This window comes from Haliaeetus albicilla, chromosome 22, assembly GCF_947461875.1.
Source record: "Haliaeetus albicilla chromosome 22, bHalAlb1.1, whole genome shotgun sequence".
NCBI lineage: Eukaryota > Metazoa > Chordata > Aves > Accipitriformes > Accipitridae > Haliaeetus > Haliaeetus albicilla.
The window spans coordinates 23,445,666-23,457,987 of NC_091504.1; the positions used below are offsets into that span (position 1 = coordinate 23,445,666).

General features: G+C 40.2%; 1 protein-coding gene across 5 annotated transcripts in view; it reads left to right on the forward strand.

Annotated features, from left to right (window-relative positions):
- Positions 1-11,551, forward strand: part of EPN2 (epsin 2) — a 47,342-nt gene extending 35,791 nt beyond the window's left edge. For 4 of the 5 annotated variants that reach the window (XM_069810450.1, XM_069810445.1, XM_069810446.1 and 1 more), the window contains 4 exons: positions 2,385-2,558; positions 4,182-4,274; positions 5,206-5,421; positions 7,028-11,551. In XM_069810450.1, coding sequence (XP_069666551.1) covers positions 2,385-2,558; positions 4,182-4,274; positions 5,206-5,421; positions 7,028-7,365 — 821 coding nt within the window. In that variant the 3' untranslated portion in view covers positions 7,366-11,551. The remainder of the gene's footprint in view (positions 1-2,384; positions 2,559-4,181; positions 4,275-5,205; positions 5,422-7,027) is intronic. The other variant, XM_069810448.1, reaches the window with a different exon arrangement.
- The last annotated feature ends 771 nt before the right edge of the window (positions 11,552-12,322 follow it).

Below are 12,322 nucleotides of genomic sequence, written 5' to 3' on the forward strand. Positions count from 1 at the left end.
TTTTGCATGTTTGCTTTTGTGTGTGAGTGTTTTGCTGCCAGTGTAGTGTGCTGTTTTCTAGGTTAGCCAAAGTCTGTCCAAGGAGTTACTCCTTTGCATAAGAAAGTTGATGGTTCCTCACAGTACATATTGAACTTGCTACGTCTGTGGAATTGGAGCTGGATCTACTTTTTGTTGGGTTTGGGTTTTTTTCTTTTTTGAGGGACAGGGGATTTCTGTGGAAATGGAAGCTTTTTCATGAAGACTGACAGCTTAGTTCTGTCAGTTTTGCTTCAGGCTGGTGATTCTACGACCTCTGCTATAAAGTGCTTCAAAGTCATTTGCATTAGCATTCAGCACACCACCATCCAGATTCCTGATAAAAATTTTGAAGTTTAATAATGAAATGCCTCCCCCCACCTCCATGGTGGCATTAAAGGCACCTACATAGCTGCTGGGCCAACTACAGTTCGTTGTTCTAAGTGTAATCTTTCTTTTTTGGTGATAAGCTGCAAGCATGAAATCAGAAAAAGTCCAAGTTTTGGGCCCTAAGGCTGTTCAGTGTATTTTTCTGTGGTTAAAAAACAAACAAAATCCACCCTCAAATCTTGATATATCATCCTCTGACAAGATTTTCCTTGCATCAGTTGCAGCTGTAGCATTTCCTCTCAGTGGCGCCCAACTTTATTAACACCATAGAACAACCCCTTGTTCCACCTTGCTGGTTACTTGGCTCCTAAGGGTAGTCTTGAAGCTGTCAGATTTATGAATTTGACTGCTAATAAGAGTGACTCATTAAACTGTATTTCTCAAAACCTGCATGTGCTTTGGCATTTTCAGTAGCAATAATGGAAGCTACGGGAATGTATCTTCCCAAGTGCTCTAATTTTGCGCGCTCTCTTTATGAAAGAAAAGAGATTTTTGAAAGCTTTCATTTAGGGGAAGTGCTGTCATTAGCATTTCTTGCATGGCATTGCTCGTAACTCAGCACTAAGGGTACATAAAGGAAATGTAAGTACCGGTGTGGGAATAATTGGACTTACTTGGAAAATTTTAGCATTTCCTGGTCCAGAGCTGTAGCAAGACCATGCTGCTTGTTGATGAAACAAAGACCAACATTGCAAATTGGAATTTGTCCACTGTGTGTAGCACTGAATTGGTTTTCAAGAATATTGTGATGCCAAGGGGTTTTGTATGTAGTTTTAAAAGATAAAACAGTATTCAGTTGTAACCTGGAACCTACATGGTGGCTAAAGATAATAGACATGTACCACATGGATAATTCTGTCCTACTCTTGGATTATACAGTTTTTCTTATTTAGCAATTAAACCATGACTGGTTGTGTTTGCATGTACTATCTGACTTGAAGGTAATTGATCACCATGGAGTTGTACAGGATGTGCATTTAAAGTACTAGGTTCCCATTCCTGCACTGTGATGGCCGGAGAGGGGCAGCAGGGACGGACGACATAGGAACAAAGCAAGAGTGATATCTTCCAACACAGGCCTGGCCCACTGCAAATCTGGAATGTGATTTGCTTTGCTGGTCCTTGATAAGCCAAAATATCTTCATTTAATGGTAGAAGGAAGAAGAGGCCACCTATGCTGAAAAGCAATAAATTATCAGGTTGGGGAGGAAGAAGAAAAAACTGGCAGGAAATTGCATATAGTGAGGCAAGTTTCTAGGAAGCCCTAACCTTGTACACAGCCTTAAGCAGTTGAGTAATCTGAATTCATAGGAATGAAGAGTTGTCAGCATCTCCAAACAAAAATGAGAATCCTGAGCATTCAGGCATTGGTTTTTAAAAAAAAAAAATATATAGGAAGGGGTATCAGTGGACAGCTGAGATCTGTGTCAGGAGGAGTGCTTACAAATGGGAATAAAAAAAAGCACAGCTAGCTCAGGGAAGCTGATTATGTTTTTATAAAGTAACAGTATGGTAAAAAGAGTTTGAAAACTATTCCCTTTGAATCTTACAGATTTCTTTTCTTTGTTGTATATTTCATACCTTTTACACACAGGTTTTTTAGAAACCTTCTTTCTGCTAAGTTCATAAATATACCCTGTGATTTAGGTCACTTTCAGTCAGATATTGTCTGTTGTGGTGGCAATGCCTGTAACAAAAGCAAGTTTATTTTCTTGTTGGAACTGCAGATTTTTTTTTATTCAGTTTCAAATGGGAGATTTGTTTTATTCATCTGTCTTGCATGGAGTTTACTTGTGCTTGTTCAGTATGTATGACACAGATGCTGAGACTTACCAGTATTCCTAATGTTGAATTGCTTCACCTACTTATGTTTAGTATTAATAGGCAGTAATGGCTCATAAGAGAGGTTAATCTCCAAGGAAAGTTTTCCAAAGTGAAACTGTACTGACTTGTGTTCCTGCTGGCTCTTTTTACAGGTGCCAAACCAGCTGCTTCCGTTGACCCTTGGGCAGCACCTGCAGGATCCACAGCTCAGTCTCTGTCCAAAAATGTTGACCCTTGGGCTCCTGCTCAGCCATCTTCTACTGCAGCAAAACCCTCTGTGGATCCTTGGGGACCAGCACCTGCAAACAAACCTCTCTCTACTTCTGGTGAGAAATGGTCTCATCCCATATTCATATTATTTGAGTCATGAAGGTGAAATTTGAATTATTTTCTTGCATTGCTTGGTTAAAAGAAGCTATGTGCTGAACAATTTGCAGAACTGGTCTGTAAAATAAATGGGACTTATAATAGCTAGCAGCAAGAAGAACTTCAAATGTTATTATTCTGACTTGCAGCTCTGAATTCGTGTTGCTTCTTCATGTTCTGTCCCTTCTATATTCTTTTATTGGTATGTGTGGGTGCATGCTGAGCACTTACGACTGCTGCTGCTGTTGGGTTTTTAAATGGGTTTTATCTTTAATTAGACAAGGACTTAATTTCTGGAAATGAATGATACTGTAATTTTACCTTTCATCATGATAAATAGCTATGCAGATGGATGTCTCTGCAGACGTAGGTTGACAGGTTGAGCAGCTCCCCACTCTGAGGAGACTTTTAGAGGTGCAAATGAAGGTTTGTTACTTCAGACTGAGGGTGTGAAAGCTATCCCTAAGCCCTTGTGTAGCAAGATGCAGAAGGTGCTGATGTAATTGTCTATTCGTGCTCTGTAACTAATGCAACCTTGATGAATCTTAATACCTGGTATTTTCATGTTGGCACCGTGGCTAAATGCATCCTAAATGCATTTTCTGCTAGTCATTCATCTCAGTACATAATAAACAAAGGAATCCGAGTACTGCAAAACATTGTCTAATCAGCTTTTCACTGGGCAAAGGGCAATAACTGGATCATTATGCGAATGATTCTTTAACTATGGTGGGTCTTTGTTCTTCATAAGAAGTATTGTTATACACAACCTTCACTCATTCTTTTGGGTTTTGTCTTTTTGCACTCTTTATGGAGCTAAGTCTGTACCTTCATTTGCTTGAAATGTGTTGAAGGTTAAAACTAAATTAGAAAAACATTTCAGCTAATAAAAAAAAAAGCAAACTAAAGCTTTTCAGGAGTGTGATTGCTGTTCATTTAGGTGTGGGTTTTTCTCCTCCATTTTGAGGTAAGGGTGTGTCCACATCTTGAAAATGTTTTTTCATTGGTTGCAAACTATGGGCAAGCTCTGGTGCTTTAGCTAACAGGGCCTTACCATCTCTACAAGGCGTAGATAACCTCTTCTATTGCATTCCTCCTCCTTTCCACTTCGGAAGCATAAGTCAAATCATCACTTAAGTTGTAGCAGTGCCAAATTTGTCTTTGGAACTGTATTCAGAAGTGTGTTTTACTTGAGGGCTGATTAACACACTTTATAGTTTAGGCCATAAATTTGTTGCTGTTCTCTTCTTCTGCAGCAATATATGCCTGCCTATATGTCTCTCTAGTGCAGACACTCAATAAAAATCCAGCATGCTAAGGTGTGCCTTACATTGTGATTTAAAAGCACATAGCTCTGCATTAGTTGGCTAATAACGTAAGAAAGGACAGTTCTCTGACGTTATCCTTCTCCCTGGTCCTGGGTAAGAGTAGGAGCACTCAAGCTGATCTGAACTGCTGCCCTAGAACCTGACAGAGTGGTTTCTTGGTATCATGACTGGGTTAGAAATTGCTTTCAGTAGGATCAGGTGTGTGATGCAACTGAAGATCTGTTAATGACAGGGCTGTTTTGTTGTTTTGAACAGGAAGTACATCTTTTGACCTCTTCAGTAATTTGAATGGTACAGTTAAAGATGATTTTTCTGAATTTGACACACTTCGAACTTCCAAAAAGCCAGGTATGAATCAAATTCTTAGCACGTGGAAAGATTGGGTGATAGTCTCAGCAACAAATGTCTCTATTCTTAAAATTTATTAAAAAAAAATAAATTTACTTTTACAAAGGAAAAGATTAAAGCTGGTGATAATGCAGCAGTAAAAGCTTGTTAACGTTTTGGCCTGTGCATGAACTTATGGGGAATGGGCCTTTTGCACTGTAAGCCGTAGAATTTCACTCTGTAACCTTTTGCTGCATTGACCCAGAAATTTGTTTGACGTCTAAATTCACAGTATCCAGCATGTTTGGAGTATGGCTCATGCTCAGAGAGTCAAACAGAACAATGTTGACTGAATTTCTCAAATGTGTAAATTCTAGTGTGTAACAATAGTAGGAAGATGAGAAAATACACTTCTATGAATGCTTTATTTTTTATTTGGTCATTAGTCACTAAAATAAAAACTGTCAGACCTTAATGTGTAAGTGCTTTGATACTATGTACTTTCAGGATGGTTCTGCCTGAAAGAATGGTGACTAATTTAAAGCTGGGCTAGGCTTCTTTAACACAAAAGAGAAAACCTGGGTGGAATCTAACTAGGAAGGGTGCAGTAGTGGTGTAGTGCAAGGGCAGAAGCCAAGGCTTTCGAATATCTTTTCCTTGGAGACTCTTAGTCCCATCTGTTGCAGCATAGCTGTGAGAACATTCATTAAGGCAAATAAGGTAGCGCCTTCAGTAGAGCACTGCAACTCTAACTGTAGCTTCGTCATACTCCTCTAAAGAAGATTTATCTGCTTGCATGCTATAAGGGTGTAACGTGTACTGAAACATTTAAATCTGACTAATGCAAACATTAGCTTTTAAAACATTTCTGCTGTCAGAGACTTCAGGGTTTCTTTGCTTGACTATGTAGATTAATGAGACAAGTTTTGTTTTTCTCTTTGTGTTGTTTCAGCTGAATCCGGTTCCACTTTGCCATCTCAGCATAGCGGTACCACAAGTCCTGATCTCTTTGATTCCCAGCACTCAAGCATGACATCAGGCAAACAAAGTGCAGCTCGGAAAACCCCCGAGTCTTTTTTGGGCCCCAATGCTGCTTTGGTGAACCTGGATTCGCTGGTGTCTAAGCCACCACAGCCTGTTACTTCACTGAATCCATTCTTGGCACCAGGTCTGTTTCTGCATATTCCTTCATTTTACTATTTTAGCTTTCCCTTCCTATAGGAAAAAACTGTATAACTCACTCCTATTTGATTTAATGTCAGCTGGTTTGGGCTCGTTTTTCTTGATTACTTCAGCCAACAGATCATGACTGAGAGCAGGAGGGTGAGGCATCATGGTTTCAAGGTATACTGCCGGACCCTGAAAGCGCAGAGTTTCTACTCTAGCGTCTGCAGCTGATCTGCTGGCTGAGCTTTGTTCAAGCAGTTTCTCTTCCACTTTTCCCCTTGCGCTCTCAAAATGATCTGTGTTAGAAGAAGGCTTTGGATTATTAAAAATGGCTGAGCTGAAGCTGATTGATTGTCAGAACAGGTAAGATGTGAATGTGTGCCACCAGATAATCCCTTGGGAAGGTAATAGGTAGTAGGTTCTTGTGGAAGCAGGTAGGAATTGCCCTTTTGCTTGTGCTGCAGCAGGCACAGTAGCATCTCTGACTGCAGCCTGAGGTTTCAGATAGCAAACTCTGCGGTATAATTTAGTGGGTTGCTGGTTAGGCTGTCTTTAGGCTAGCATGATAAACCAGTTTTGATCAAAACACACTCTCAGTGTATTTTGAAAAAAATAGGCTGTTGCAGTTCTGTAAATTGGCTGCTGTTAGAAGTGAGCCTTTACTTGTAGCAGACTTAGATGGTGACACTAAACATGTGCAAGATGCATGTATTTTTTAAAAGCTATTCGTATGCACTGAAATTTCTGTGTGATGCTAGTATGGTGAAATACTTTAAAAATGTTATTTCAGTGTTTATTTTCTTCACTCTTCCAATGGAAAAAACATGACAGTTTATTAAGCTCCTTGGATAGGAAAAAACCAGTAATTCTGAACAGCCTTGGCAGTGTTTAGCAAGAGGAAGTCTGTGTATCTGCTGTTACCGGTTGCTACAAAAAGTTTATAAGGGGTCACTGGGCCATCCAAATAACGCTATACATATACGGTAAAAGGAATTTGTAGTGTTGGCAGCAGTCCAAAGAACCTCAAACACTGGGAAAGTTATTCTCTGCTTTTTCTAGCACCGCTGTAACTCGGAAACAACTTGTTTACTTTATGAATTCTTGTCAAAACTCAGTGCCAGAAACATGTACAGCTTCTAAATGGAGTCGACTGGATGAGATCTTGAAGCAAATGCACAAATCTGCAGTAGCCAGATTGCAGTAAAGGAGTACAGAGAGCTTGCAGGCCTCTTCCGTAATGCAAATTTCAAGTAGCATTTAAAAAAAAAATTAGCGATCTGGATGTCATGGTTAGGCATGTTCCAGGTAACCAAATTTAGAACTTGACTCTCCAGTGACCGCTATCAGAAGTAGAAACTGTTGGTCAGCAAAGGGGTGTTTTGTGGCATTGATAGGTTCAAGGAAACAAGACTGTACTTGTGCACCAGTACAGCCCCAGTTTGCTGAATGTTATCCAGGCAGGTTTCTCCACGGGGTATTTTGGGGTTGGGAGGATGTGGGGATGTACTGAAGGTGTGTTCTTTGCCAGAAAAGACGATCTCCAAAACTTTACGGAGTGTTTATGGAGGTGTGATGTCTTTCCCTCTTCCCCCTTCTCTCAAAACTAGGCGCTGCTACAGCACCAACTCCAATCAACCCCTTCCAAGTGAATCAGCCTCAGCCACTCACTCTAAATCAGATGAGAGCGAGTCCTGTGATGGGAACCAGCCCTTCTTTCAGTGCTGTGCCACCGATAAGCATGGAGCCAATACCTCTGTCTTCCATGGCCCCAGTGCCTGTGGGAATGGCACCGATACCAGCTATGGGCACTGTGGCATCTATAACAAGGATGGGCCAGGGGCTGAATGTGAGCATTGCAGGATCAATGACCCAACCTCTTCACAGTACAGGAATCCCACCGTCAGCATCCCAGTCTACAAATACAACTAACCCTTTTCTCCTATAAAGACCCAATTAAAGGAACTTTCTTTTCATAGTGTTTCCAGGCTGAAGTCTTTACAGCAAAATGAACGTGGCCTGTGTGGACTGAACGGTGTGTAAGAGACTTGGAAGTAGATTTGCAGTTTACAGTTATGATCTTTGAAGAGTTGTCTCTACTTACCAGTTAATCTAAATCTAGTCTTTGCTACAGATGGTACCTTACTTTGGCTTGTTGAGCATTATGTGAAATGTTCAGACTTTTCACCAAAGTTAGATTCTGCCCATTTTGTTACTTTGTTAATCATTTCAATACACTTTCTAGGGAGAACCTGCCATTTTAAACTCTGTTGGCTATTTTGTAGATGTCAGATGTGCTGGATCCCGAAATTACTATTTACCTGCATCTGTCACTTCCTATGCCCATATGATAGACCTGAGATTCAGAGTGCTAGTGAATGTTTTGCACATAACTATACACAGTTCTAGACTGTTGGTTCACCCATAGTCCTTACTCTTAGAAGAGAACGATTCGGAGGGCCCAGGTGGCTGGTTTTTATGCATTAAACATTGCAACGCAAAATCACACTGCTTTCGTATCAGAGGTTTGACTGAGAAACTTGTCTCAAAAGGAAAAAAAAAACCCACACAGACAAAAAACCCAAGAACATTCTCAAGTTGTCAAGTATAACGTGTGCTGTTGTATGCAGTGTTGAATTTGTACACTACTCTCTAAGGACTCCTGAGGAACTCTCTGTGAGTGGCATGCTGCACTCGTGCTGAGTGAGTGTCCTGCTCTGTGCTTGTCCAGTACCAGCTTCGTTTGGAAGTTATCATACGTATTTTGTTTTTATTTGACTTACAATGTGAGTTGAAAGAAAAAAGAAACACAGTGGGACAACTTTGAATTAAATTTCACCGGGGCAAGCTTTAAAACTAATTCAGGCTTAACCTTGCTATATGCAGTTACTCTTGTATACTTTTGCACATATTTTGTTTAGTACAGTTTCATATTTGAGTTTGCAGAGTTACCTAATAGTCCTTTTTTTGCTAATTTTTATAATGTGGTTCTTATTTAACTGTCTGGTTTTGATAGATTTATCAAGTCTGGCTGAAAAATTAAGATATTGGCAAATGTCATTTTTATGGTTTTAATGCCCTCTTATTTATGGTTTTAGCTCTTTGTTTCTGTAAAGAGAGTTTAAAAGGGAAGATTAACACTAAAATATTTACTTTTAAATGAAGTATTCATAATGCAAATCAAAACAAGATCTCGTGACTAATTATTTTTAGATGAATTGAATTTGAGCATAACATGATTTAAGACTACATTAAAAAGAAAAAACACTAAAGTCGCCTTTCCCTTGATTTGTTCCTGCTTTCCGATTACCAAAATGGACAGATGTTTAGCCTTTATGAAGACCAGAAGAGAGGCTGTTTTTTCTTGCAATACTTCTTGAGATGTTAAAAATTCTAATGTACAAGCACGACTCATTAATTTTATTGACTAATTTTTCTTAATGAAAGGTGCACACCATATTAATAACCAGTTCCATTTACAACTATTAATTGTAAGCTGAACTGTACATTTTAACTTGCATGTCTGGACTCATCGGCACTAAACCACGCTCAGGTTTCAGCCAGCGTTTCTGGTGGAAACCTGGCCTTCTCAAAGATGGCAACGTTTCTGAGCTCTGCTTTCACAAGCAACGCCAACGTCCGCAGAGCATGTGGAAAGGGATGTCCCAGTGCTTGCTACTGCCTTGAGGGCATCTCTGTGAATGAACTGATGCATCTTGGTGGCCTTTCCCTAATTAGAAGGAGGGGAAAAAAAACCAAAAAAACAAAGAAGCTGAAAGAATTTGCCAGAGTTGTGTGTTCTGGTGTAATGATGCTGTGTGGGACTGTGCCAGTCTTGGGTCGTGTGCCACAGGAAGGAGGGACTGGCTAACGTAGAAGGGACTGGGTTATATCTTTTGGTGGGTAGGGGAGGCTGAAAGACTATCAAATCTAGGGTACAATCACAGATTTTAGCTGTGTAGGTCAGTGTAGCTCTATTAGTATATGGAATGCTAAATGTGTGGATGTTTCTATGCAGATTGTTCTATCCTCTTGAATACTATCAGATTTGCAAGTAGGATTCAGAATATTCATCTGCTCTTGTTTTTATATAGGAGGAAAGTTACTGTCCACACCCAGTATGTCTTTAAAAAAATAAAACAAAAAACCATTCATGTTGCCTTTCAGAATAAGGAAAAATACTTTACTTTTTTGTTGTTGTTGAAGTTATTGAAACGTGTAGACCAGGAAGGGTGTGATTCTTGCAGATGGGGGGGGGAAGTGCTTTCCAATTGATCTGTGGCAAGATTTATCTGTCATTATTTTTCCAATTTAATTTTATCAACAGTGGAATTGAGGTCACTTGATGTTTTTCCCGTAGTCTGTCACCTGAGTGCATTTGCAACAGTTAGATGGGGCATTGTCTGTTCAGCCAAAAAGTTCTAACCGCATCCTCTTGTTAAACACTAGGTAACTGTTTTTGGAGGCCAGATGGGGTTGATAGTAAGTATTTAAAATGATGAAGTCATCTGCAGTTCAGAGTCACAATCTGTCACCATGAATTGATAAAAATGTGCTGTTTGTCTGGTAGGGAGCCCTAGCTTAATGAAACTGCTGAATGGCAAATTGTTGCTTTTACCAAGCCACTTCTGTAAGAGCTGTATTACTTTTACATTATATATATATATATATATATATAAACACATACATACATATATCGCACAATAAGCCATGACAAGGCACTCTGAAGAGCGATCAGCCCAGACTGTGGTGCTGTAAAGCATTAGGCTAAGGACAAACCGTGCCGAGATTCCCAGCCTGACGTGGGGGTTGTGGCAGGAGCCGAGTTCAAGACGGTAAGCAGCTGATTTGGTGAATCTGCTTGGTTCCTGGGCTGGAGACATGCCCGTGTCTCAAGTATCACGCAGGCGTGGGGTGCTGTAGCAGTGACGCTGAACAGTGGTCTGTCCTAGCCAGGTAAAGCTTCAGTTGTGTCCAGAATGGTAAATCTCTTTTGGCGATAATTTAACTGCTCTCCAGAATAATTCTTCCTCCCTCCTCGCCCTCCCACTTCTTTTTGCATGGAGGACGTGTGCATATCTGATCACATCTGCTCTGGCGTATTTCTCCAAATGCATTTCCCTCTTCCCCTTCTTTTCTCACTTGCAAATATTAAAAGTGCTTTTGATTTTTAAAATGTTAGTATCCCAAAATAGCCTTACTGGTCAAATTGACCAAAGATAAAGTGTTAAATATTTTGTAAAAAAAAATAAAAAAAATCTTGGCATAATTTTAAACCCAAAATAAGCTCAGTTATTTATTCAGTTTTATACTATATAGAAACTAAACTACATGGAGGGGACAGGGAAGGAAAACCATGGTGGGTTGTGGTGTTTACAGTCTTTTTGAAGTCCCGTAGCTAAGACAACTATTGTTATCCATCTTCCCTTTTGCTGTTACGGTTTCTAATGTGTACTGTATGTATTAATATTGCACAAATTGTGGAGAAATATATGGTTTATTTTTCACAGCAGAATCTCACAAGACTCGCTTCCTTTACAAGTGTTACAATTTAAATATTTACCAAACTGTTTTCATAATACTGGGAGCCGGCTGCTTTTTATGAATTTGTGCTGACTATTGACATTATTTACTGTATAAATAATTTATCATTTGTACTATTGTATCATAATGTCTGTATCTTTGTGTCATTTTTCCCAAGCGATGTCACAAATGTGATATTTAATAATGCCATCAGAACAGTGGAAAGACAAGGGGTTTGTAGGTGACTGGTCAGAATTAAAATTGTATTGCTTATATTCCAGCCGTGTTGCTTTTTCAAGACTCTGCGTAGTGTTTATAATCCCATTCAAAAAACTGTCGCTGCCATGCTTGATTTAGTTTTCAAGAAAGTTGATGGATTGGTTGAGATGATCTAAGGTTTGTGCTAAAAGTCCTAGGTGCTAGGAGGAATCTAACCGTTATTGAGAGTAATGCTTCTTGTACATTGTCAATGTGATTTCTTTGATGCATTCATCACTTTCCTGGGGCAGGCCTGCTCTTACTATGAGAAAGGAGGGTTTCTATAGATCACTTAAATCGGAATCAGTTGAGACCTTACTAACTCAATAAAAATGAAGACTTGTTGTGTTGCAGGTGACTGAATTGCTTCTTTAAACCACGTTACCCTTTAAACAGCGCTTCTGGAGGGATGATCAAGTACTGTCTTGGTGGAGGCTTCTGTATTTATGTCAAGACAAGTCTGGGGAAGGTGTGACTTTTAAAGTCACCACTCATGGAATAAGGGTTGGGGAACTGTGACAAAACTGACTTTGGGGGGTCGTCGCTTCCCATTTTTGCAGTAGTTCAGTCTTGCCCTTCCCTCAGCCTTGGCTCTGTCCCATCAATCAAGTGGCCTTGCAGATAGGGTGGCAGCGAGCCGGCCTCCAGCTGGGAAGCGATTTCAGCTTCTAATTCTGGATGGTTTAAATGGAAGGGTACTTCATTAGCAGGCTATTTCAAGAGCTACCTCTCCAGAGCCCCTCCAGGTTTCCTGTAGTTATGCTTTGCTGCCAGTCAGACTGATCACTAATCAAATACTTAATTTCTTAATGCTGAAACTGCAGTGGTGCTAGAGACCCAACTATCAGAAAGGCGACCATGGGGAAAAAAGCATCTGTTTTGGTTTCAGATCTGTGGTACAGAGCTGGCTGAGAGTGTTGTGCAAACCCACTGCCCCGGTCATGCTCTGGTTTCCCTGCAGAGTGAGGCCACCTTTGGTCAGGTCTTTGATTCATGTTACTCCTGTGTTTGGGCCGGTAAGGAAAACAGAAAAACCTCCTTTGCCAGGGCTGGCAGCCCAGGTACCTGTTGCTCATTTTTACAGAAGGATGCTTTCTGCCTCTGTGCAGGAGGGCTTTTCTGTG